Here is a 27,409-nt window from a genome sequence, read left to right on the forward strand (position 1 = left end):
TCACTCTCGTGTCACACAAGGGTTGTTAGTTTTTTAACTTTGCAGTGGGAAATCAGTCGCGCATGGTGATAACGAATAAACAACCCACGCTCGTAATTTTTGTAGCAAGGGACCCTGGCTACATTTTGGTCGTGTGAAAAGGGCTTTACAAAGCACACATAGCGCTAATATATCTTTGGTTTATTTGCTGTTTAAAAGGTATTTTAAACTTTTTGTTGGCGTGTTGGCGGCACTCTGGACTTGTTGTCGGCTTGTTGTCAGATTTTAGTTGGACCGATTGTTTTGGTTTGACTGATGACCATGGGTATCGTCGGTCACTTTGGCATCTTGCAAACTCCGTACCTTTTAAACTCAGCACCCACCCACAAACTCAGCACATTATATGCACATACACAAACTCGGCACCCAGTTGAAAAATTGGTTGATGTAAAAGCTGAAAAGTAACAAGATTGATCTGGAAAGGTTCTTTAATAACAAAGTATTAGAAAAATGGAGGGCATGGATACGCCCTCATCGACATGGACGCAAATTCATAGGCCTATGGCCTAAACAACATTTAAAAAACTGAACGTGCGGGCGTAAGTTTCTGGAAATCGAAATATTGTCATTATCAGCGCTTAGTTACTTGGTCTAGTAGTGTACTAAACTAAGTTCAAGTCGGTTTTTATTATGTGTTCGTGCGTTACTTTATTCATGGAGGAAGAGTTTGTTTGTCAAAAATAGGCTGGTGCTGATTTACTAATGTGCCGACATTCTTGGTGCTGAGTGGGTGTCGAGTTTGCAGGTGCCTAATTGCAAGGTGGCGAATTTGCGAGGTGCTGAAATGTCCGGTATTCTTGACCATTTTGTCAATATAATCATATTGAGGTAGAAATCTGTGGACAGAGCAGAGGATGTTTTAAAAAAAGATAGTGGATATTTTGCTTATGGGTACTTGCAAAGTTTAACTATACGCTAGACCCAGTGGAGTACAGTTCAGTACTTTAGAATGTAAGTGTACATGTAACTCAGTAACTGGGGTGCTACTGTATTATAACTCAGTTTCTTTACGATTTTTATGTCAGTCACTTTGTACATTGCATCGGTCTTTTTGTACCGTCAGCTGAGTCATTCTGCCCTCTACAGTTTTTAAGATGGCGCCGTTGTATGGCGACACGGTTTTGCGTGCTCTCATTATTTTACTATTATCGCTTTTTATCAACCCATCCTCTGGAATTTATGCTTATGGGAGAGAGGAACTTCTTCTACTTCGCACCACGAAGATAGAGCTGTCAAAAGAGGTACTTTCACGTCTTCGTTTGATGAACATGTTGTCAGATTGTGATGGGCCAAGTAACGATGAATGTACAGCACAACTCATACACAATCTCGTAGTGGATCTCGTAGTGGACGAAAGCGGGGTAAGCGTGGTGGACTCTTAACCAGATTGCGTCAACGTAACCACAAACCTCCCCTCCCAAGTATGTTTTTAGCTAATGTTCGTTCACTCAGGAACAAAATTGATGAACTTTTCTGCACTATTCATAATCGGAAAGACTATCGGGACTGTTCAGTGTTTTGTTTCACTGAAACCTGGTTGGATTCAACTATCCCTGACTCGGCAGTTACTCCCTCGGGATTCACCCTTTTTCGATCAGATCGTAATTTGACTGAAGTGGGTAAATCTACTGGAGGTGGTTTATGTTTCTTACTGAACAATTTGTACAATTCTGAACAACTTTCTACCATTATTACGAAGCATGAGAACGCAAACTCAGGTGCTGTTTTCATTGTTACCGGGGATTTCAATCATTGTAACCTAAAGAAGGGGTTACCGAAGTACTACCAGCACGTGGACTGTAAAACTCGTCAAGATAGAACTCTGGACCATTGTTACACAACAATCAAGGGCGCTTATAAATCGTTAAAGCGTGCTCCTCTTGGTAACTCGGACCACAATATGGTACACCTGGTTCCAGCTTACAGACAACGGCTTAAATCCAATAAACCAGTAAAACTCCTTGTTCCTCGATGGACAGATGAGGGCGTTCAGCGACTACAAGCCTGTTTCGACTGCACTGATTGGTCTTTGTTTGTAAACAGTTCAGCTGACTTGGATGAATGCACAGATGTCACAATGGATTACAAAAGTTTTGTGAGGAGATGTGCATTCCTAAGAAATCAACAACTCGCTATCCTAACGACAAACCTTGGTTTGATGGTTCAGTGGACAAGGCACTCCGCTCAAGGGACATGGCATTCAAACGAGGGGACAACGCATCTTGGAAACAGGCGAAATACGCAGTCAGGAAGACAATTAGTGACGCTAAACGCCGTTACCAAGGGCAACTAGAGGACGGTATTTCTTCTACCAATTCCAAAGAAATGTGGAAGAGTTTCAATAAAATGACTGGATACAAGCCCAAGTCCGTAGGTGTAACATCTAATGATCCGTTATTGCCAGACCAACTGAATGAATTTTATGCTCGTTTCGATCGCCCTTTGGTCAGGGCAACAATGCCTTATTATAGCGATGACCTTCTTCCTCCATTTCAGGTTTCGTTGGACGATACCCGCCGCGTCTTGTCCAAACTAAACGAGAGGAAGGCTCCTGGTCCGGATGGGATTTCCTCTCGCCTTTTGCGATCATGCAAAAATGAACTGTGTGACATTCTCTGTATTATTTTTAATTGGTCATTGAAGATTTGTCATGTTCCTAAGGTATTTAAACATTCATTTGTCATTCCTGTGCCCAAGCGTACACCTGTTTGTTTAAATGATTACCGACCAGTTGCTTTGACGTCAATTGTTGCAAAGTGTTTAGAGTCTCTGGTACGGCAATATATTTTAGCTAATATTCCACCTGCTCTTGATAATAATAATAATAATAGCGGGATTTATATAGCGCCATTCCATCTAGATCATGGCGCTAGCAAGCAAAGCAGATAAAGATAAATAATGGTCATACTGGAAACAGGTGAGTTTTTATATATTTTTTAAAATTCGAAACCGTGTCAAGTGTTCGGAGGTGCCGGGGTAAATTGTTCCAGAGCTTAGGACCAGAGATTGAGAAGGCTTTGTCGGAAAAGGAGTTTCTGGACCTAGACACTGACAGCCATGTTTCGTCATAACAGGAACGTAAACCAGGACGACCAGGTACATATGGACAGATGAAATGATTGAGGTATTGGGGAGCTGTGTTGTGAAGACATTTGAAGATGTGAAGAGCAATCTTAAAGATGATTCTTTGCCGGACAGGAAGCCAGTGTAGTTGGGAAAGAAGAGGCGAAGCCGATACACGCCTATCGACGGAAAACAGAAGGCGAGCGGCACGGTTTTGCAGTCGTTGGAGTTTATCTAGATTTTGTTCAGTGACACCGTACAGAAGAGAGTTACCGTAATCAAGACGCGACAAGACTAGCGCATGTATGACTTGATGACAGGATTCGAAGTCGAGAAATCTGCGGTGAGATATTGCGAAGTTGAAAGTGAACACTACGACTAAGGTTAATAATGTGGCTAGACATAGACATGCTCTCGTCGAAGCAAACTCCAAGATTCCGAACGGACTGTGAAGGTGTTATCTCGGCCTCACCAAGGTCCAGGGCAATAGGAGGTAATGTGCGAAGTGTGTGAGTGGAGGCTGTTATAAGAAATTCAGTCTTGGTGTTGTTCAGCTTGAGCTTATTTTGAGTCATCCAGCGTTTCAAATCTATAATGCAGGCAGATAACTTGTTGAGTGTAGCTTGTATTGAATCTGTGCTCTTGGGGTTAAAGGGGCAGTAGATTTGAGTGTCATCAGCGTATATATGAAAATGAAGACCATGTTTGCGAATGATATCACCAATAGGCTTGATGTATATGGTGAATAATAGAGGACAAATGACAGATCCTTGGGGTACCCCATAGTCAAGTGATTGTATGCGAGATAGCTCGCTGTCAATTGAAACTCTGCATGATCTGTTGGTGAAGTAGCTGCTGAACCAGGAAATAGCATTTGTAGATAGGCCGATTGATTGGATTAGCCTCTGTAAAAGAATGTGATGGTCCAAAGTGTCAAAAGCGGCACTAAGATCCAGGAGAACAAGAAACACTCCTTTGTTTTCACTAAGTGCCAGCATTATATAATTTTTTATTGCAAGTAGGGCAGTCTCTGTGCTGTGACAAGATCTATATGCAGATTGGTGTGATTCCCATAGATTAAGATCATCCAAGTGTGATGTGATGCGAGATACAACTACCTTCTCAATAACTCTGGAAAGAAAAGGTAGATTGGATACTGGACGATAGTTGGCTAGTACATTGTTGTCGAGCGAAGGCTTTTTAAGAGATCCTTATCAGTTTGCTTACAAGAAAAACAGATCAGTAGAGGATGCAGTGTCTCTCGCATTATTTAATGTAACACGGTTTCTGGATAAAAAAATGCCTAATTATGCCAGACTTTTATTCATTGATTACAGCTCTGCCTTTAACACGATTTCGCCTTTTAAATTATATGACAAGTTGACTCTTCTAGGGTTAAATTTTAATCTTTGTAAATGGGTTTTAGACTTTCTATTGGATCGTTCTCAGATTGTCGGAAACAATTACTCCAAACCCTTGGTTTTAAATACCGGGACGCCACAGGGTTGCATTTTGTCTCCTTTGCTGTTTACATACGACTGCGTCAGTACTTCAGCCAGCAATTTTATGGTTAAGTACGCTGATGACACGACTGTATGTGGATTAATTAAAAATGGCGAGACATCGTACCGAAATGAAGTACAATCTATTGTTAACTGGTGCACTGAGAACGATTTAGAATTAAATGTCAATAAAACACAGGAATTTATATTGATTTTCGCAACAATCCTGCAGCTATTGCTCCCTTGGTCATTAATGGTTCTGAAGTGGAAATAGTGAAATGTTTCAAATTTCTAGGTGTACATTTATCATCTGATTTGAAATGGGGATGTAATGCAGATTCAATTGTTAAGAAAGGTCAGCAAAGATTATTTTTCTTGAGACGGCTGAGAAGCTTCCATGTCAGTCAGCCACTTCTGTTGAAGTTCTACCGAGCGGTGATTGAGAGTGTCTTGACACAATCAATGATCGTTTGATGGGGCAATGCAACAGCCGATGACCGGAAGCGTATCAGCCGGATCGTTCGCACTGCTAGTAAAATCATAGGTTGCCAACTTCCATCACTGTATCTCTCTCGAGTTAAAAAACGAGCCCTCTCTATAGTAGATGACCAGTTTCACCCAGCACATTCCCTCTTTCAGCCCATGCGGTCTAAGAATCGTTTTCGTTCAATTAAATCTGGATCCAACCGTACTTTGCAGAGTTTTTATCCCACAGCTGTTCGTGTTCTAAATGACAGGTTTTAATCATGTATGTCTATTTCTGATTTTAATTCTATCGTACTATTTTTATCTTTCGTATTTCGCCTGTATATTGTAATACTTTTCAGAGTTGTTTATATTATATTTCCTTGTATTTTTGTAAATGGTAAATTTTTAGTGTAATTTGTATATAACATAATATTTTTAGACACGCAAAACCAAAACGAATTTCACTGTACTTATATTTGTTTTTTTTACAAGTGACAATAAAACATTATTCTATTTATTCTATTCTATTCTATTGAGCTAGGCTTACTAGTCTCTCTGCCAAATGAAACTAAAGTTGTGTTCCATTTCTTTTTAGGCCACCGCCATGGCAGTGGACAGCACCGGAGGGTTTGCTCTGCTGGCTGGGTGAGTAATATGCAATGATAAACATCGGACATCCCTATAAAAAGCATGGTTCATACATCCTGTGAATGCGAATACTCATGCTAATTTTAGCGATCACAAATTTGATAGGCTGTACATTCACGGAGAAGCAGAGCAGAGACGTCAAATTCACTGAAAAAGTTTGAACCAGGTTTTGGACAGTGCCTAATCCTTACATTGTTTTTAAAATTGTTTTTGAAATCATCAGGAGTTGACATGTAGACCAATTACACAATGCAGAATATCCCCCAAACATAACGATTCAATGCCCGCTCCATTTTCACCATTTTGGGTGCCAATTCCTTTGTGTACATTTAAAGACACTAGACACTATTGGTTATTGTCAAAGAGCAGTCTTTTCACTTGGTGTATCTCAATATAGATGCATAAAATAACAAACCTGTGAAAATTTGAGCTCAATTGGTATCAAAGTTGTGAGATAATAATGGTAGAAAAAACACTTTTGTCACATGAAGTTCTATGATTTCAAATGCTTGATTTCGTGACCTCAAAATCTAATTCTGATGTCTCGAAATCAAATTCGTGGTAAATGACATTTTTCTCGGAAACTAATTATAACTTCAGAGGGAGCCGTTTCTCACAATGTTTTATACCATTAACCTCTCCCCATTTCTTGTTAACAAGTAAGGTTTTATGCTAAAAATTATTTCTAGTACTTAGCAATAGTGTCCACTGCCTTTAAACTAAAAAAAAAGACAGACAGAATAGGCGCGTGTAAGTGGCAATTGCACTAAGGCATTTTTCTTGGTAAAGGGCATCCTATGGGGAAATTACCAATTATTACTGTCGGAGCATTTAGCATTTTAAGGGCACCAACATGACCAAGGCAATGACTATGGGGCATGGAGGCAATGACTATGGGGCATGGAGGCAATCACCTTAATATTAATAATAATAATAAGACTTGTAATGCGCACATATCCACCCTGCTGGGTGTTCAAGGCGCAGTAAAACCAAAAACAAAACAACAACAGAACACAACACAAAGAAAAACAGACACCCTGTGAAGTATCAGGCCTGAATGGTTTCTTGAAATGTTTGTAACATATTTTGTTTTGTCCCTCCTTCAGGCGGCGCGGGCTAGACATCATAAATTTGGACAACCCAAGTCTCCGTTTTCCTCGAGTCAAGAGGAAAGGCATGATGAAATGGGATGTGAGTGTGGTGGAATGGAACCCACACGCTGAAAGAAACAAGGAGTTTGTGACTGCAGTGAGTATTCAAGTTGGAATCAAATAGAATCTGAAAAGCAAGTTCAGATTAAAGGAGTGATTCTGCTTAGGCGATCTCTAGGCCCAGTTTAATAGAGCTTTAAATGATTAAAGGGACACGTTGCCTTGGATCGGGCGAGTTGGTTCATGAAAAGCGTTTGAAACCGTTTGATGGCATGTATGGTTAGAAAGGTATTTTAGAAGTAGAGTATAATGATCCACACAAACAGACAAATATGCCTCGAAATTGCTTGGTTTACCTTTTACTCTGCAAACTACGTAACACAGTCGGCCATTTTCAGGAGTAACAAATTTTACCCCACAAAAAAGCGTGCCATATTAGTTCACAACGTAAAAGGAAAACCGTACATTTTTTAGGCATATTTGTGTGGATCATTATATTCTACTTTTTAATCATGTGTCTAACAATAACAAATGCATTTCATAAGAAGCACTTTAAACCATTTTTTAATAGACCAACTCGCACAATCTGTATGGTGTCTACAGATGCAAATTTCTTTTAGACACACTTATAGCAGTCGTTTTTTAACACCAGGAACAAATTTGGGATATCTTTTTTTTGTTTACATGCGGAGAGCTGATTTTTTTATCCACCTGTGTCATGTGTTGAGGCAGGTCCCTTTTGTGTTACTGTGAAACTTCCCTGGAATTAAACCAAACTTTCCATGTTCTGGTGAACAAATTTGGTAAGTGTCTGGTGTGTAAATGCAGTATTTGTTTCCTTTTCCCTAGTCTAACCAAGTTGCTGATATTTACGTACAACACCACAATGACTGGATTCAAAAGAGCTCGTTGAAGGCACATACAAGAGCTATCAGGTACTTTCATGTCCAACTGATCATTTAAGACACTGGACACTATTGGTAATTACTCAAAATAATTATATACCATAAAACCTTTCTTGATTACAAGTGATGGGGAGAGGTTGATGGTATAATGTGAGAAACAGCTCCCTCTGAAGTGATGTAGTTTTCGAGAAAGAAGTAAAGTTCCACGAATTTGATTTTGAGACCTCAGATTTGGAATTTGAGGTCTTGAAATCAAGCATCTGAAAGCACACAACTTCGTGTGACCATGGTGCAAAAAGGGTGTTTTTCTTTCATTAATATCTCGCAAGTTCGACGACCAATTGAGCTCAAATTTTCACAGGTTTGTTATTTAATGCATTTATGTTGAGATACACCAACTGTGAAGACTAGTCTTTGACAAATTACCAAGAGTGTCCAGTGTCTTTAACTCCTTACCTACCATAAACAATTTTTTATCTGAAAACACTCATCTTTCCTCTTTCTTACCATAGACAACTGTAGCTGACTGCACTCATAACCCCTTAGCCTTACCATAAGTGACTTTAGTAGACTGCACTGGGTTCTCCACAAGCAGTCTGCGGCAGGCGTCCCGCCCGCCCAGAATTACCAAAATAATGTGCCCGTAAAGATTAAAAAATGTAGCGGCCGGACAAAATTGTTGAGCGCCCGCACAAATTTGTCAGGGCAAGGACAACAATCTTGAATAACGCAATAATTAGTACCCAAAATGAGGCAATAGGCGCACGTCCGCCATCACTTGCAGTGGCTGCGCCAATGGCCTTGTTTTGGGTTAGAACTGTGCCAACTCATGCATTAATATTAAGAGAGGCGTATTGTAGCACATACTGTAATGACTCAATAAAGTTTCACTATTTATTACTGTGGTATACACTTAAACAAAAACAATTATTTACTAGTAATTAAACAGTTCCTTGGATAGCCACTTTTCCCAATAAATTCATGTAGGTTCTCTTGCTTAGCAGTAGGGTTTAGGCAGGGCTCGGAATTAATACTGGACCATAAGTGACTTTAGTAGACTAGCCCAAGGCTAGTGAATTTCTTTGAGCATTGGGCAAGTTAACTTAAGACTGTAGAAGTCCGGCGGTTTTGTGTTTTTGAACGATACACCTCTGTATTTCTAATTCAAAGTGATTCAATGCAGTTGAGTGTTGAAGTTTTACCCATTCTCCAGTAAAAGTTACGAGCTTCAAGTCCTGAAGTCTTACAAAGTTTTCCCCTGAATTTGAGCCCCGTTTGGCAAGATTGCCTGGAGTGTAAGCAAAATCAGTGTAAGCAGGATAATGGCGGCAAGTGTGAATGGGATGTGAGATGGTGTTGGGTTAAAGTTCCCCAGGATTTGCCCAGGTTTGTACTTGCTGGGAATTGGTTGCAGTGAAGGCATAAAGGTAGAAGAGTGAGTCACCATCTCTGCGGCAGGCAGTGCAATATTTGCTTGATTTATTGATCATAGGACTCGATGCTAATCCAATAATCAAACATGATATCTTAATTGATATGTTTACTAATCACAAGGCCCCTCCCTCTAACCCCCATGGAGCTTCCCTCCCCAATGGAGCCCAGTGTTAGTTACTAGGATTATCTTGATTTCTTCCTGCCAGAAAGGTGTACTTAAGGGATTAACAATGTTGAAAATGATAACAGAGGTTTCTGTTGAAACAATGACATCGATATTCAGTCTATCTCTCCATTGCAAAAATAACTGCACATTCCTTTACATCTATGAGTGGTTGCTGTCCAATGTTAGGCAGCTGTTGTTTTATCAATTCTGAGAGACGTACAGTAAATGACTCAGCGAGTTAACACCTGAATTGGAGACTAGTTTATGCCGGAAACCACATCTGGAATGTTTTGTTATATGATCACTTCTTGGAAGAAAGGTGGTTTTGAGAGATAAGTTATGACACTTCGAACAGCATCCTTTGTCTTCTGCAGATGAGTTTTATATGAAACACCCCAACATTACGGATTATTCTTCTCTTGTTGTTGCAAAGTGCTGACAGATCTATTTCATTTTGGAAGGCGGACTTTTTATTGAGTTCTTCTTGAACAGTATTTGGACACAGTGATTAGAAGCTGTTTTTCATGAACTGAGCTACATTGTATAACATTGGCCTGCTCAAGTGATACTTGTGTGAACCTGGGCAAAAAACTCTAAACGAGGAAAGATGTTTGGCTTCATTTTGTGAGGGTGACGGCGCTGTATAACGGAACAAAAACATTGCGTGGAGTTCATCGAGATCACCAAGCTACTTTTAAATGCCTTGATTGGTTCTAGCTCCAGTGCTCCTGTTTTTTGGAAGTGGAAAAGCAAAAACTTGGATTTGAAGAAGAGGAAGAATTCATTGGTGAGCGATGACAACGGCTGTTCTTCAGGATCTAAGACAGCGGCAGAAGTTTCTTAGCATCGCCAATGTCTCCTGGAGGGTGGAGAGACAAAACAGACAGGAGGAGAACCGCTTGCAGAAGCGTCTCAGTGCGATCGAGAAGTCAAAGGTTCTGTCTCTGAGACATACCGAGGCCAAGATGAAACATTTCCAGTTGTGGTCGTATCGACTTAATATCCAAGCCTCAGACGGTGATAGCATACAAGGATCCAAGGAACTCTTCCTTCAAGGCGCTAGTGTCATCACCCAATATTGTACATGTAGACGGTGTTTAAAACAATGGCAGTCGAGCAAGCAGTGGGCTATGCGGGTCGATGCCGAGGAGGCTTCACCATCTACACGTAGCACTGCAAAGGATGTCTCCGTGTCTGTAAAATGCACGAAGCACAGAAAGATGTTCTTAAATGGGCAGTCGGCATCATCGACAGAATCAATGTTGACGTTATCTTCTGACTTATCACCAGTGGAATCCAATGCTACCCGTTTGCCGATCAGGGACCCAACTCAGAATAACAAGTTACCTCATTTGCAGCATAAAACAGATCTGGTCAAAGACACGCAAAGCAAGAATAGCAAAGCAGTCGCTGTTGTATTGCCAAAAGTTCATGATGAAGAGTTGCTGATGTCAAGAGTTGCCTTCCGTACAGCGAGCCATAAAGGTTCCAGGCATGTTTCTAATACATCGTTCCGTACAATCCACATGGCTAGGAACATACAGACTGCCAGGAAGTTAATCCGACCCCAAACCATGCCTGCAATTAGTGGGACACTAAGAACTTCAAATCAGTTGAGCTTAACTAAAATTGGTGACAGTTATTCTAGGTTTTAGTTGTCATAAATAAAGACAAAATTGAAAAGTCGCATCCCCTTAAGGTGATTCCCTGGCTGCCGCTTCCCAGGTTTATTCGTATTTTGGGTGTGATCCCTGGCTACACGGCAGTGTATGGCTTCTGACTGGCACCCTGAACAAAGATATTGACAAAATAGGGAGACTGCCAATATAGGGCTAGATAGATGGTAGAGTACCGGCACGTTGATCCGGAGGTCATTGGTTCAAATCCCACTTCAGTCAATTCTTTGTTCAACCCCCAAAATAATGTTAAAGACAAGAGCGTTGCATCATTGCTGACCTTTATATGTTGATTGAGTTGTTGTGATGTTTAAACTTGCCCAATACAGTGTGTACTTCAGAGAGGCACCTGGTCATTGCATTGTTGCCCCTTGAAATGTTCAAATAAAAATACATGTAAGTTACAATTTCCTCATAGTTATGCCATTTACCATAGACAAAAACAGACATTGCTCTCCTTTCAATAACAAAGCATCAGTCCTGTGCATGACTTTTAGTTTAATGTAAGGTTATTCGCACCACTTCACAAAGATCATCTCACTTTAAAGGAACACGTTTCCTTGGATCGGTCGAGTTGGTCTTTGAAAAGCGTTTGTAAACGTTTGTTATAAAATGCATTATGGTTAGAAAGTTGATTTAAAAGTTGAATACAATGATCCACACAAATTTGCCTCAAAGTTGCGTGGTTTTCCTTTTTCTTTGCGAACTAACACGTCGGCCATTTATGGGAGTCAAAAATTTGACCCCCCAAAATGGCCGACCTGGTAAGTCAACGAGGTAAATAGAAAACCACGCAATTTCGAGTGATACTCAGTGATACTCATTATATTCTACTTTTAAAATATTGTTCTAATCATGCATTTTATAACAAACGGTTATAACACTTTTTTAAAGACCAACTCGGCCGATCTAAGGCACTGGTTCCTTTAACAAGATATAACATTTAATTATTGTTTATAAGAATTGTTTTATGCAAGATATCATTTTTCTTAAAGTAAGGGTCGTATATGTACTTTGGTAGTGAGCCTGAAAAGAAAAGTAGTAATTTTTTTCAAAAACGTACTTGTTATTAAAATGGTAATTAGAATTGATTAGTAAAAATCAAACGATTGCCTGTAGGTAACTTTTAGAAATGTCCGTGGTGTCCGTTTGAATGCTGCCCTCCCATTGGTCAGAGATGTGGTGGGTACCCCATTATCAACTTGCTAAACGCAGATAATTCAAATTCAACAGTTTGTTACTCTTTTCTCATAAAGTAGACACTGTGTTCAACTAAAACTTACACAAGTGGCTTTATAATAGATGTTAAATTTGCATCGGGGATAAAGAATATTAATTTTGGTTTTTACCCATACACCGATGTGTGTTCGCACTGTATACTCAGTACTTTCTCGAGTCCTGTGAAAAATATCACAGGCATGTTACTCGGGTGGGATTTGAACCCACAACCCTTGCAATTCTAGAGCAGTGTCTTACCAACTAGACTACCGAGGTTGCCCCGCAGCTAGAGGCAGTTCGAATCCTATAGATGGTTTGGCAGTTGGTACCGCAACAATATAATAGATGCTGAATTTGCATCGGGGATAAAGAATATTAATTTTGGTTTTTACCCATACACCGATGTGTGTTAGCACTGTATACTCAATACTTTCCCCGAGTCCTGTGAAAAAAAAAGTGGCTTTAATTGTATCTGTCTTGATTTAGAAATGTTGCCTAACTAACATTACATTGGCAAAAATCAAATAGCCTTACTTGTGAGAAACTTTTTATTTTTCAGTTCTAGGTTTATTATCATTCAATAAAATAAGACAAAATGATAACAAATTTCCAACCAAAGAAGCCGTACAAACGCTACATACATGTACTGAACATTAAACAAGAAAACTGTACCCTTTTCAAAGTTTATTCAACACAACACTACGGGTATGTTCCCAAGCTCCTAATTATATCTGTTCGAATTGTTGAATGAAATAATAATCGGTCTCATTAAACCACGGTGATGTGTTTCTGAAATGCTTTTTTTTTTAAGTTTGAAAGATTTTACGTCTTTTTGAATACATTGGTGCTTTAACTTTTAAGCACCACTTCATTCAAAAGGAAACAATCTCTCCCAGTCATAGATTAGTAAGTAATCCAAATTGATCAAGCCATATATAATTGTTTTGTCAGACACATGTATATCATTTATTTTCCTAGACACTATCAGTAATTACTAAAAATACTTGGTAGCATAAAAACTTACTTGGTAACGTGCGATGGCGAGCTAGTGATAGTATAAAACATTGTGAGAAATGGCTCCCTCTAAAGTGATGTAGTTTTTTGAGAAAGGGGTGATTCATCACTCAAACAATAAAACACTTCAGCGTAAGACTTTTATTATGCATCTGAAATCACACAAATATTGCATCACAGTTGTTTCTTTTTCTTTCATGATTCTCTTGCAAATTCAATGGCCAACACAAATCTCCCTCCAATGACTTTATCTAACCCTTCCAAGAGTTTCGGTTTTGATCCATATTCGGAATATTGTTTTATATTTTTAATCCATCTTTTCAAAAGGACTCGCCTAGAAGCTTTTCCCGAATCTAAGGTGATGCTCTTGAACACTTGTAACCGTCTGTTTCATAATACAATATTAGTGAATGCCTACCAGCAAATCTTGTTAGTGTTATCCGACCCTGTTAGTGTAATTAGCGTTAACACAGGCAGGTCCTCATGCAACTAATAGGTATAAATAAGTTTGCGGTTGATTCAAACTGAGAATTGGTGGCCTGTTTGATCTGAAATACTACTAGTACTAAGCGGCAATCTTGAAAAAAAAATAAAAATGGTAAATAGTAAGGCCCTCATCCTCCTTCTTTTTTGAAAAATCCAGACGATCAACTGTTTTTTTAATATATTATTTGGCCTTAAATTACTTTACCCAGGTAGGAATTAGGTTTGTTATCTAAGGTATTGGAACCCCTAACCACCCAAACCTTTTGACCATGGTGAGTTACAAACAACAAAGGTTCTGATAAACAGCCTTAAAATCCTCTTTTCTCCATGTTTTCCTGTGTTTTTCTTGCATGTCTTTCAAACTCAAGCCTCAGCATTTCTTTTTTTTTCGAGGGTCAATTTATCCCTCAAAAATTTGTGAAGTATTTAAAGATTTGCTGGAATGTAACTGTTCACAGTTAGTCAGCCCTGAGATGCAGTTTCTACAAATTATTCATCAACTGGACTGAAAAGTTTTGGGCAAGTCCATTACTACCGCCGGGGATCAACTCAATGTTTATAATCCTAAAATAATGGATTTTTTTCAATTAGTGTGAATTTTAATCCCTGGTGTGAACAAGATTTTCTTTTAAGACCTATACAATGCTTGTAAATCTTTCACATTAATTTATTTGAAAATAAGAAAACTGTGTTTTTATTTATATGAATTGCGTACATCCCCCTCCAACAAATGGAATTTTCTGTGTGTAGATGAGCCTTAAGTAGCCAATACAGAGGGCTTATCTCAACAGATAATCTCACTGTTTGCAAATCTTCACTTAAGCTGATTAAGAGCCTCTGCTTACTAACCACATTATCAAGCTGACAAGATAAAGGGATTACAGAAATCCTCCCAGTAAATAATCTGTGAATTATTGACACTTAATACTGGAGAGCTTGTTTTCAGCCCTTGATCAAAACTTCAGAAACCCCAACAATACCGCCCTTCCCAAATCAATGGTTTAACATTTTTGTAGTAGGAGATCTGTGTGGAGAGATTTGGTAACTCCAAGAGATTTTGTTGCAAACTTGTTGGTCATGTCCCCTTGAGACATGCAATCATGAGGGTAGATTCACATTGAACAACACAAAGAGCCAGACTACATTTACCTTCAAGCCTCCGTTTGGGTATACAGACACCTATTATGGACACTGATGCCAAGAACAATAATGCATTATCCATCATAATGAAAGCTACAACTGAGTACATGATCACGACAACATGAATATTACACCAGCGGTGACCTTACTGATTTGGGAAAACAACCCTGGAAAACTTTCACCAGAACAAAAAAAAACAACAGCACCCGATCATTTAATACTCGGCTACTACTACTTTGTGTTCCCTTTGGAGTAGACCTTGTGTACTGAAGGTGTTCTATTTCCATAGCGACCTCACCCAGTCACTACAGTCTAGGTTACCAGTTGAACCCCACTGAAGAATGTGACACTAAGGTAGTAACTTGTCAAACACTGTTTATGTTGTTTTAACGTAGCAGTGTCACACTCCTGGAGTTGAATGGCAAGGGGGGATACCTCACCATGTGTACAACCTCCAAGGTCGGAGGTCAAACCCTGCACCCACAAGTCATGGTAATTTGATTATTGGGTTACTGTATCAGCTTTGACACCAGTGCTGGAAAAAGTCTGTGTTCTCTACAACAACACGGACTAATTTAACAATGTGTGAACTGCCTCATTACAAATATTGACTGATAGTAACATCCTGTTTTGTTTACACTGCAAGTGAGTTCCTGAACTACCTGTTTCTGATTGATTGGAAAATAATTGACAAGTGGAATCGGTTGCCAGGCATTTTGATGGTGGTACAGTTAGTACCAGCCTCCCCACAAAAGATCCCACTCGTCCGGACCTATATCTATGATCTCGGAGAAATCGCAGAAGTATCCCAAATTGGATTAATACTTTGCTGTTGCCGTCGTCGCATTGTTTGAATTTCTGCTTGGAATTAATTTCTACCCTCTCTTGGGAAATTATCGACGTCCAATCAGCTTTGGCTGGATTGGATTTGCTAAGAGGGTGTTTACTCAATGGTAGTGACAACCTTTGATTGCCATTGCAACTGGGCAATCTATAGTCGCACGTTGGTGAGTTTGAACAGAGAGGAGAGATAGAGCAGCGATAGTTACAATGTATCTGGCACAAAGCCTCAAGTGGCTTCATTAATTATTACAGATGGATTGGCTTTGTTCACAGTGCGTGCTCCTCTAAGCTTGTTTATTAGCATCAGGGGATCAATGACAGCATTCGTCAAAATGAGGTTTTTATATGCAGTCATCTATTTGTAGGAAGTATTTCGATCTACAATGTACATGTTTGATCCAGGGTTTAAGATGAAGATCTGAGATTTTGTTTCTTGGGCGGAGATTATTTCTTTTATAATTGGAGATGAATTCTTGGAGGTTGGAATGAGGACATCTAAGTGTCCTCAGACAATGCCCCTGGCACTGGGGCATAACACCCGCAAGGAGCTCGAAGCCAAACGGGTCAACAACAAAGAGGCGAACCGCTTACGCATCCAGGAACGGTTTTACACCCAGGCGCATCAACACTCTGAACGTCTCGTCAATAAAAAAATGCGCGGGTTGAAAGATGGCCTCGACCTACTGCATTCCAGCACTGGATTCCTGTCAACATTCACATCCTACCAGGATGCGCGAATGCCGCTGTTTATGTACGGACAGCGACTAGAGAGCCGTAAGTACAGCAAGCGTATGTCGCTGTTGCGTTTCTTCCATCAGCAGAAGAGGCAACCCGACTGCTCGATGGAGTACCACCGTCATGGACAGATGGACAACAGAACAGCCGATGAGATCTTTGATTCCATCCTCAGAAAAGTGGAACGCGATATCGATGAGATCTCCGAGCGTAGAACGGTCGGTTGGAATGATCCGTTAGAATGGTCAGAACCTGAGAAAACACCCCGCCCAAAACCCTCGTCCGCTGTGACCATTACCAAGCAAGGAAACACAAACCCCTCTAAGAAAACTGCTGCAATCTCCAGACCCAAGACGGCTCCGAGTGCCACCAGCGAAACCACGGCATCAGCATCTTATGATGAGCTGAGGAGAAAAGTAGATGCTATGTTACAGGAGACCTCCAAACCTGCAAAGGGCTCCCACTCTTCAACGAGAAATGTCAGCGTTGGATCGCGATGGATGATGATGACAGAGGCGGAGCTACAGCGTCGCTCTGCCTCCTCTGGAGCATCAACCTGGTCCGTTAAGTCCCGCCCCTCTTCCAGTCCACGATCCGAACTCAGCGCTCAGAGCCGCCACTCGCATAAATCTGCACCCAGCCGCTTCACCAAAATGGAGGACTCTTTGCTCCCCGTGGAGGCATTCATCCACAGTGATGAAGCCAATCCTCTGTTGCCATACCAACATGCCCAGAACAACAAATGGATGCAGAAAAGACCGAGTATATTTGCACCCACATTTTCGAGCAGACAGCATAGTCTCAGTTCAGTCATGATCAGTTCAAGCAAAAGAAACAAACTATCAAATTAAGAATAAATAAAAAGCACTTGATGGGGGTAACTACTCAACATACTTTTTTTCAATCGGAAAGTTACTTTGTAGGGAGCAATGGTGAGCTGTTGATAGTATAAGACATTGTGAGAATTGACTCCCTATTAAAGGAGAGCAGTTTATAGCTCTCCTTGTGTTTAAAAAATAAGTAAATAAATGCTGTTACTATGCAGTCTCCAATTTTTAAAGTTAAAGTCTAAATACAGGATTGGTTAGAAAGATAAACATAACTCGTTTTAATTTTAATCTAAAAGATTATTGACTTTGAAGTGAGTCCGAGCATCATTTTTTGGTGAATAATTTCCTTCTGAAATGAGAACTTTGAGAAACCTGAATCTCAAAACCGAAAACAAAAAAACTAAAAAACACAACGGCTGATTTTGGTTTTTCAACCAAATTTAAAGGCACTGTACACGTTTGGTAATTGTCAAAGACCAGTGTTCTCACTTGGTGTATCCCATCATAAGCATAAATAACAAGCCTGTGAAAATTTTGGCTCAATCGGTCATCGAAGTTGCGAGAAAATGATGAAAGAAAAAACACCCTTGTTGGACGAATTTGTGTGCTATCAGATATTAATAAAAGACTTCTAGCTAGAAGTCTTTTATTATTTTAGTGAGAAATTACCTCTTTCTCAAAAACTTTGTTACTTCAGAGCAGAGGGAGTTGTTTCCCACAATGTTTTATACTATCAACAGCTCTCCAATGCTTGTTACCAAGTCAGTTTTTAATTTAATATTTGTTTAGAGTAATAACCAAATGTGTACCTTCCCTTTAAGGACAGTGTGTTAAACATTTGTTTCTAAAAACTACTTTGATGAATTCTCACAGTTGAGTCTTAAAAGTTTTCCTTTGACAAAAAAAAGTTCTTGTCAAGAGATGTTCACTACTTAAAGGATTCGGGTACTTTTTCAAAATGTCAACAGATTTACATTAAACTTACAGGGTTTGAAGATAATGATAGTGGAAAGCTTCCCTTCAAATATTATGAACTAAGGTTGTGTAGTTTTTGAGAAATGAGTAAAACAAGTCACAAAATAGTTTTGGTCTCATGAGACCAAAACTATTTTAGCATGTAAAATCCCCTTAACCAGTTATGATATTATACCAAAACCATAGCATAACTGGTTAATACGTTTTTTCATGCTAAAACTAAGACGAAAATTATTACTTTTACTCATTTCTCAAAAACTACAACACCTCAGTAAGTAAAATTTCAAGTGAAGCTTTCTACTATCATAATCTTCAAACTGTGTAAGTTTAATGTATATCTGTGGACATTGTGTTTTTTGTTAGGAAAAAGTACCCTTTAAAAGGCTGTAAAACCAACCGAAAGGTTTTTGAGCTTAATCGGTTTATGTCGGATCTATCAGCTATTTATATGCACATTGTAAGAGCATTTATATGGACTTTCCACAAGCTGAGATAAATCCTTTCATTTGATATCTCCTTAAAGTCTTAAGTGATAAATAAGGATAAATCTACAATGTAGGACTCTTTTCTTTTGAATGGGAAGCCATATTTGGCAGCGATAAAAATGCAAATTTTCTTGGGACTAGTCCTATGACTGTTTATGAGATATGAAAAACCTAAGGCTAGTCCTAAGTTAGGATGAGTAACTAGTCCTAACTCGAGATGAGACTTAATTGTCTTAACTATTTGTGAAATCCATCCCTGATATTGTAGAGAAATGTTACCAACAGTTGTTAGAGAAGTTGTTGTGAGTTTATGCACACCAACATTACTCAAACTGTGTGTTGCAAAATGGCGAATAGGGGTTTTAAATTGTTGTTAAAAGGGATTTAAAAAATTTGATTAAAAAATTCAAAGTCAAATGTAATAACTGAAAATCGAAAATAAGTTTTCATAAAGGGAAAAAAAGAAAGTCAATTATCCAGCTGGCCAGGATCGTCAATTTAAACATGGTATAACTACAAAGATTAATTACTAAAGTTGTGTCAGGAAAGCCATTAAAAACTACATTGTAACTGATGTTTGAGACCTTTGATTTAAAAGATCTGGTTAAAATAAAATATCTGAGACATAGTTCTTCAGTGTGTAGATTACAAAGAGGCTATCAGATTTTTGGCCGATTTGACCTCAAGGTATTTTGATGGGGGTTGAGAAAGTTACAAGCTTTCATTTGAGCCCTTGCTCAAAAAAGCCGCCAACTAAAAATAAAGTGCTAAAATAAAGTGCAAAAAATAAGTTTTTGTCGGGATCCCGACAATATATCACGTGACCAATTCTTTTGTGTTTCATAAGAAGCGTTTTAAATTTTTGTCATGGTTCCTGACCATTAAAAGTAGAGCGGATGATGTAACTCTTTGAAATATCATTCACTCAAAAAATCTATTTTTTAATGTTAATCTGACATAGCATCTTAATATGAAGCCATTCAATAAAATTACAAAATTAGGGGTGGTTTTTTTTATCAAAACTTTTTTTTTGAAGTCACTTTTTGTTCTAAATGGTCCCTTAAGGATTTATTCAAGTTTTAAAGCACAAGGAACTCACTGGGGAAATATTCCAAACACATTTCTTGGATACGGACTTTGTGCATTGTATCTCGTGGAAATTGATTTATATTTTAAATAAAGTAAGTTTGGGTCAGTTTGTCTTTTGGTGTACATTATTACTGGATATATATTTTCTTAAATTAATATAATGAATATTTTAATGGGGAAACTTGTCTTAGTCATGTTATCTCTATGTTGGTTTAAAAATGAGAATAAATTACTGTTGATTATCAAGATTATGTAAGCCGTGTGATCTCATTTGGTCAATCATTAACTGATTTCAGTGTTTGTCCTTAAAGGCACTCGACACATTTGGTATTTTTGGCAAAGACCAGTTATCTGACTTTGTGTATCCTAACATATGCATAAAACAACTAACCTCAATTGGTCATCAAAGTTGCAAGAAAATAATATGTTAGAAAAACACCCTTATTGCATTAGTTTGTGTGCTTTCAGATGCATTATAATCAGGCTTCAGCTGAAGTATTTTATTATTTGAGTGGGAAATTACCTTTTTCCCCGCAAACTATGTTACTTCAAAGGGATCCGTTTCTCACAATGTTTTATACTATCAACAGCTCTCAATTGCTTAAAAACAAGTCAGTTTTTATGCTAACAATAAGTTTGAGTAATTACCAATAGTGTCCAGTGCCTTTAACTGATGCAGTATTACAGTATTAGCAAGGAGGACTTACTTGCTGTTTCACTAGTCCAAAATTGTTTTCATTAGTCCAGATTTAATATTCAATAGGAATGCTTTTCAAAACTGAGCTAGCCATCTGGACCACTTGAAGATAATTTACACTGGTTCTTGGGAGGAATGCCCACTGTTTGATGGGGCATACCTTGCTTCATGGTCCACTGACCATGAAGCAAGATAATTTACACTGGTTCTGGGGAGGAATGCCCACTGTTTGATGGGGCATACCTTGCTTCATGGTCCACTGACCAAATGCTAGTAAAACACCTGGGCACCAGTCAAAATCCTCTGCAAGTTTTCCACCTTCCTCGTTCAGTGTTGTAAAGCATCCCTACTTAACATGAAGTATAGACAACTGAAAAAGCTGACGGAATGAAGTAATTACATTTTTATATATTCCAATTTCATTGCTCTGCTGACTGCAATTCTGCACTACAACAATAGAATCGTCATGTGCTTTGCTGGCTCCTTACTGAAAAGATTAAGAGCAAATCAAACCTACTCTCGAGTTTGGACAAGTTGCCCATCTTAACTTCGGACTAGCCTTAAGTTTTGTATTTCTCCTAAAGCGACCCCTGCAATAATGATAGATTTTTATATAGCGCTTTATCACAGCCCAAAGGGCATATCAAAGCATTTCAAAACCTGTATACCTCTGTAGGTATCAGAAACTGGAATCCTGAAACCTGAAAAGGATTCTTCATGATAACTATTAATGACAATCTTCCAAATTCCATCCCTGGGTTTGCTTGATTTATTGTAGCACTGCAGAACTGAACTATCCACCAGTAACACCAAAGCTGCAATGGGTGCGTTTGATTAGCTTTCTTGTGTCGACCCCTCGGTGCTCACTGAGGTGAGCCCCTAACAAGAGCTAATTGAGCGATCACTCACCCTCTCCTGGTGACGTCATGCACCTGGGGTCAGCCCCAAGTGACCCATTCCACAAGCAGGGCACTTGGGTCTGACCCGGGTGAGCCCCCGGTATGACGTCAAAGCTATTCGAATGTACATGTTACAGGGGCAGACCGGGGTCGACCCAGGGAAGCTAATCAAACGCACCCAATGTTCTCTTGTTGAGTTTCTGACAAAATAGTACAGACATTTTTTGAAAAGCCTGCACGCAAAGTAGTGTTCTTGGGAGCCAATTTGTGTTGTTTCTCAGTACATCCCTACCAGTGGTTATTGACAAGAGGTATTTGGCGCATTGCCCATGGTAGCGAGGCTGCATAACCATAGCCTTTATTAGAGTGCCATGGCCGAGTGGTTAAGAGCATCAAATTCAATTTCTGGTGGTTAGGTCATCCGAGTGTGAGTTCAAATCCCGGCCAGGACACTTGTGTCCTTAATAATAATAATAATAAAGAACACTTAATAGAGCGCCGGTATCCGCCTCAGGAAGGCGCTCATGGCGCTTGAGGAGAGAAAGACAAATTAGGACTGAGGATTGTGTGAGTTTCTATAATTGCTTCTCTTCACCCAGGGGTATAAATGGGTACATGCGAGGAGAGAGGTTGATAATGTGAATGAAAAAGCTTTCGGAGCGCCACGGCAGCTCCGGGCTGTATACTTCTCGGGGAGCTGAGAAAGATTAAAGGGATGTTATTGGCTCAATGACCAGGACACCAATGTAAAGCGCATTAATACGGTTAATTGTGAAATGCGCTATTATAAGAATTTGTTCTTACTAATTATTCTAGCACCTAATGTATCTTCCTAATCTCCCCTTCCTCCTGTAGTGATTTGAACTGGTCCGTCTTTGAACCCGACGTCTTAGCGACGTGTTCCGTGGATACTTACATCTACCTCTGGGATACAAGAGAACCCAAGAAACCATCTGTGTCTTTCTCCACGTTCGGTGAGTGAATTATATGGCTGTGTTTGAAGTCTGAACTAGTGTTAACAGCTATAGATATGGCTAGATTGTTCTGCTTTATAATGCGTTGAATGAAGCACTAGATGCAGCCGCAAAAATAGATACGAACTATGTTTTGAAGTTCTGCTTGGGAAAATAGGTAATCGATAAACCAAACATCTATTTTGGAGTTTTTTTTCTTCATTCAACCCAATTTGTTTGTGGTTGACAAGTTTTTGAAAGAATGAAAAATGTTGATGCGTGTCAGTGTAAAATGTACAAACAGTTTTGTTTTGTTTGCTGTAAATATTTTCTCTCCTAAATCAATTTTATTTGTGTAATTTTTTCGTCTATTTAAACTGTGTATTTTCTGGATATTTATTTTTCCTGTAATTCAAACGCCTTGCCGCCAAAGTGAAAATTTTTTTAAAGAACAAACCATTAATGATTTAAAAAAAAAAAAAAAAATGTAAACTCCATTCTTGAAATGTTTACAAGCCTATTACATGTAGCTGCAGGTATCTGCTGCTACCATCTCTCTATATTTGACGTCAGGCCTTGATGTGTGTTGTGCTAAAAGGGTACAGTGTGTTATTGACAGGTTGAAGTAGTGTTTGATCTGAAGTGTTGGCATTATATTCCTTCTCACCAAGAGACGGATCATAGAATGGACTGGCAGTCAAACCAAATGCGGCACTCGCACACCCTCGAAACATTAGACGCCAAACCTGATGTCGTTTATGTTGTGTGTTTTTGGTATGCAAATGGCGCTAAGCAGGTAGTCAAATATTAGAATGCCACATTCAAACGTGCTTGAAACATTAAAGGAACACGTTGCATTTGTAACCGTTTGTTATAAAATGCATGTGGTTAGAAAAATGTTTTAAAAGTAGAGAATATAATGATCCACACAAATTTGCCTCGAAATTGCACGGTTTTCCTATTACTTTGCGAACTAACACGGTCGGCCATTTATGGGAGTCAAAAATTTGACTCCCATAAATGGCCGACCGTGTTAGTCGACGAGGTAAAAGGAAAACCGTGCAATTTCGAGGCATGTTTGTGTGGATCAAACGGTTACAAACGCTTTTCAAAGACCAACTCGACCGATCCAGGCAACGTGTTCCTTTAAATGAAAAGGTTTGGATGAAAGTGTTTCACTGTCAGGAATACGGATACTTTAATAAAATATGAACCAAACATGAAAACAAGAAAACTATTTTTCAATAATGAAATACTAATTCTTTTGAATATTTATTTTATTACTAACAGCCGGAGCTGCGCAGGTGAAATGGAATAAAAAGAACAGCAACTACCTGGCAACTGTGCACGAAGGAGACATCAGACTGTGGGATAAAAGGGTATTGTTTTCCTTACATATCAGTACTTAAGATTTTGAAGAACCCAAAGCGAATAAACAGCAAGATAATTCTCTACAGAACAAAGATTTAGGCCCTATCAAAAATACAGCAAAGATATATCCAGTGATGTGTTTTCTCTGTTTTCAACCTAAAATCTTTTTTTCTTATCTTTTCAAAACTAATTTTTGTGTGTTAATAGTTGAGATCAAATTCATAAGAAAATAAGTATAAAATCATGACAACACCCCGGATTGCAGCATAGGGCTTTCACAACCAAAGATATGTTAGCAGGCTTGGCAATCAGAAGCTTTTGCGCTCGCAAGCTTTCACTTTTTGCGCTCATTTTTTTTTTATAACAGCCTATCGCAGTTGTTACTGCAAACTAAAACTACATTGAAACCTAACCATGCAATGCTTCAAAAGTATTCTTCTTGACTTTCATACATTTGACGACACTGGACACTATTGATAATTGTCAAAGACTAGTCTTCTCACTTGGTGTATCTCAACATGATGCATAAAATAACAAACCTTTGGAAATTCTAACTCAATTGGTCGTCGAAGTTGCTACATTGTATACTGTAATACTGGAAGAAAAATTGCCCTTGTCTCACAAAGTTGTGTGCTTTCAGATGCTTGATTTCGGGACCTCAAAATCTAATTCTGAGGTCTCAAAATTAAATTCGTGGAAAATTGCTTCTTTCTCGAAAAACTACGTCACTTCAGAGGGAGCTTATTGCTCACAATGTTTTATACTATCATACGCTGTCAACAGCTTGGTTATTTTGAGTTATTACCAACAGTGTCCAGTGTCTTTAAACCTTTCAATTTTTTCTTCGTGTGTGAAACAGAAAACTAGCCAAGCAGCGCAGTACATCTCAGCTAGTCTGAGTAAGATCCATGGTCTAGACTGGGACCCAGGCAGTGAATTCTTCCTAGTAACAGCAAGTCAAGACTGTACAGCAAAGGTAGGCAGACAGTTTCAGGTCTGTATTGTAGTTTATGGCTTGATGTTTCAAACCCAGCAGAGTCTTTGTCAAAGGCCTTCAAGCACGCATATGATAATGTATTTATATTCAAGCGAACTTGGCACGCAGTAAGAACATGCAAGACACTGGGTTTGGTATGGGCCGTGCAATGTAGGTCAATATCACACTCCTTGTTGCTATGGATCGCCCAATCAGAATCAAGGATTCAAGTCTACTTGAAGATAAATAGCAAATAAGCATCTGGATATTTTTATTTTTGACATTGAATATGTATGAGTTATAGTACTATGCAATGTGAGTAAGACTTACTCAATGTTGAAAGACAATTTTTCCTCTGTTTTTTGTGTGTAAGAAATATTTTTTTCTTCTCAAGAGGTGACTGATTATTTTCTTTGTTGTAGTTTTGGGATGTTAGGGATCCGCGAACCATGGTGATGGAGTTACGAACCACTACACCACTGTGGAGAGCTAGATACACGGTGAGTAACCCCCCGACTCCATCCATCACAGAAACGCTCAACTTTTGAAAATAGTTCATATTTGTAGTTTCTTTGCATTTTCTTCATTAGTTTTTTCTTCGTGTTGGTTTGTTGTATGTTCTTTATGAGTTATGGGTGTTGGTTTACATGTACGTATGAAGTTAACCAAAATGAAAGATGCTATGTCAGATTTTTGGCCCCAAACATTAAAAAATTTATTTGTTTTTTGAGTGAATGGTACATGTATTTCAAAGAGTATCACCCGCACTAACAAAAAAAAGTTCAGTTTTACTTTTAATGGTCAGGAACCATGACAAAAAATTGAAACGTTTCTTATGAAACACAAAAGAATTGGTCATGTGATATACATTGTCGGAATCCCGACAAAAAATAATTTTGAGCACTTTATTTCACTGCTACTAATAATTGGCGAACTTTTTCGTGCAATGGCTCAAATGAAAGCTTTTAACTTTCTCGACCCCCATCAAAAGACCTATTGAATTTTAAATCAAAAGTTTTGGTTCAAATTGGCTAAAAATCTGACATAGCATCTTTAATATTCCTTAGCCCAGATGCAGATTTCCATATATTAAATTCTTTATGTTAGTTTGTTCCAGTATTTTGATCCTAGATTTTTTGTTTGTGTTTTTTTCTTAATTAAGTTCGTTTAAACTTTCTTCATTAGTAGATAGTTTTGTTGTTTGTGTTCTTGATCTTAGTTTGTTTCAGTTTTCTCTTGTTGCGAGTTTGTTTCCATTCTCTTCATTAGCTTTGTTTGAACATTTTTTTTGATAGTTTTGTTGTTTGTATTCTTTTGTAAAGTTTGTTTTTAAGTTTGTTTCCATCTTCACTTTCTTTCAATTTCTTCTTCTTCAATGTTGCTGGTAGCCATTTGGTGATGGAATCGTAACAACCACCGTGCCACAGTTGCGACGGGGTGAGAAGAGCTTATTGCTTTGGAGCCAGTCTAATCCCAGTGCGCCTATTCACTCCTTCACTGGACACACGGATGATGTGCTGGATTTTCACTGGAGAAAACAAAAAGAAGGTACAATCCAGGCCAGTATGCGTCATTTTTGAAAGGGCAAGGGCACCAAGGTATTTTCTCCTTATAGTAATGGGCACCCTAAGATAAATTTGTAAATTTCTACTGGAGCATTTCAAAGGCACCAAGGCAATGACCAGGGGCACGGAGGCAATCGCAATTGCCTCCGTGAAGTATTAAGCCTGACATTCAGTTTCGGTGATGTTTGTGGGACAAGGCCATGGCCTCTGTTTACCCTGGTCTTGGCTAAGGCCTTGGTGCCCCCTTCAAAAGTTTCTCATTGACTTTAAGGTTTTACTCTGGAAGTGCCCTTTGCAATATGGAAATGGCCTTGCTCTTTCAAAGATGAAATTGCAGGCCTGTATGTTTGTTGGGCATGCAGATTCAAGTTGGTGTATGATTGATTTAAAGGCAGTGGACACTATTGGTAATTGTTAAAGACTAGCCTTCACAGTTGGTGTATCTCAACATATACATACATACAGTACATGTAAAATAACAAACCCTGTGAAAATTTGAGCTCAATCGGTCATCAAAGTTGCGAGATAATAATGAAAGTAAAAAACACCCTTGTCACACGAAGTTGTGTGCGTTTAGATGGTTGATTTCGTGACCTCAAGTTCTAAATCTGAGGTCTTGAAATCAAATTCGTGGGAAAATTGCTTCTTTCTCGAAAACTATGTCACTTCAGAGGGAGCCGTTTCTCACAATGTTGTATACTATCAACCTCTCCCCATTACTCGTCACCAAGAAAGGTTTTATGAGAATAATTATTTTGAGTAAATACCAATAGTGTCCACTGCCTGTAAAGACTCTCTTACCTCTAACATCTTCGTAATAAATCTTGGTATTATTACATGTACATTATTTCCTGAGTTTTGTGAAAAACCACAGAAAAATCATTCAGGTTAGATTCAATCCCTGGACCTTTGCGTTGCTAGAGCAGATGTCTTACCATTAGACCACTAAGCTAGCCCGAAATACATACATGAAACTTAGGAAAGTACTGAGTATACAGTCCTTAATATACATCAGTGTAATGGTACAAATAAGTTAAACTCTTTATACCTGATGCAAAATTTACATCTGGTTTTGATATTG

At 38.8% G+C, this 27,409-nt stretch overlaps 1 protein-coding gene across 1 annotated transcript in view; it reads left to right on the forward strand.

Annotated features, from left to right (window-relative positions):
- The window catches only part of LOC117289062 (GATOR complex protein WDR59-like), a 49,617-nt gene that overhangs the window by 1,426 nt on the left and 20,782 nt on the right, over positions 1-27,409 (forward strand). The window contains exons 2-9 of the mRNA XM_033769991.1: positions 5,668-5,717; positions 6,827-6,968; positions 7,721-7,806; positions 22,319-22,437; positions 23,707-23,795; positions 24,647-24,763; positions 25,186-25,263; positions 26,152-26,311. Of these exons, the coding sequence (XP_033625882.1) occupies positions 5,677-5,717; positions 6,827-6,968; positions 7,721-7,806; positions 22,319-22,437; positions 23,707-23,795; positions 24,647-24,763; positions 25,186-25,263; positions 26,152-26,311 (832 nt within the window). The 5' untranslated portion in view covers positions 5,668-5,676. The remainder of the gene's footprint in view (positions 1-5,667; positions 5,718-6,826; positions 6,969-7,720; positions 7,807-22,318; positions 22,438-23,706; positions 23,796-24,646; positions 24,764-25,185; positions 25,264-26,151; positions 26,312-27,409) is intronic.

Source organism: Asterias rubens, chromosome 4, assembly GCF_902459465.1.
Source record: "Asterias rubens chromosome 4, eAstRub1.3, whole genome shotgun sequence".
NCBI classification, from domain to species: domain Eukaryota; kingdom Metazoa; phylum Echinodermata; class Asteroidea; order Forcipulatida; family Asteriidae; genus Asterias; species Asterias rubens.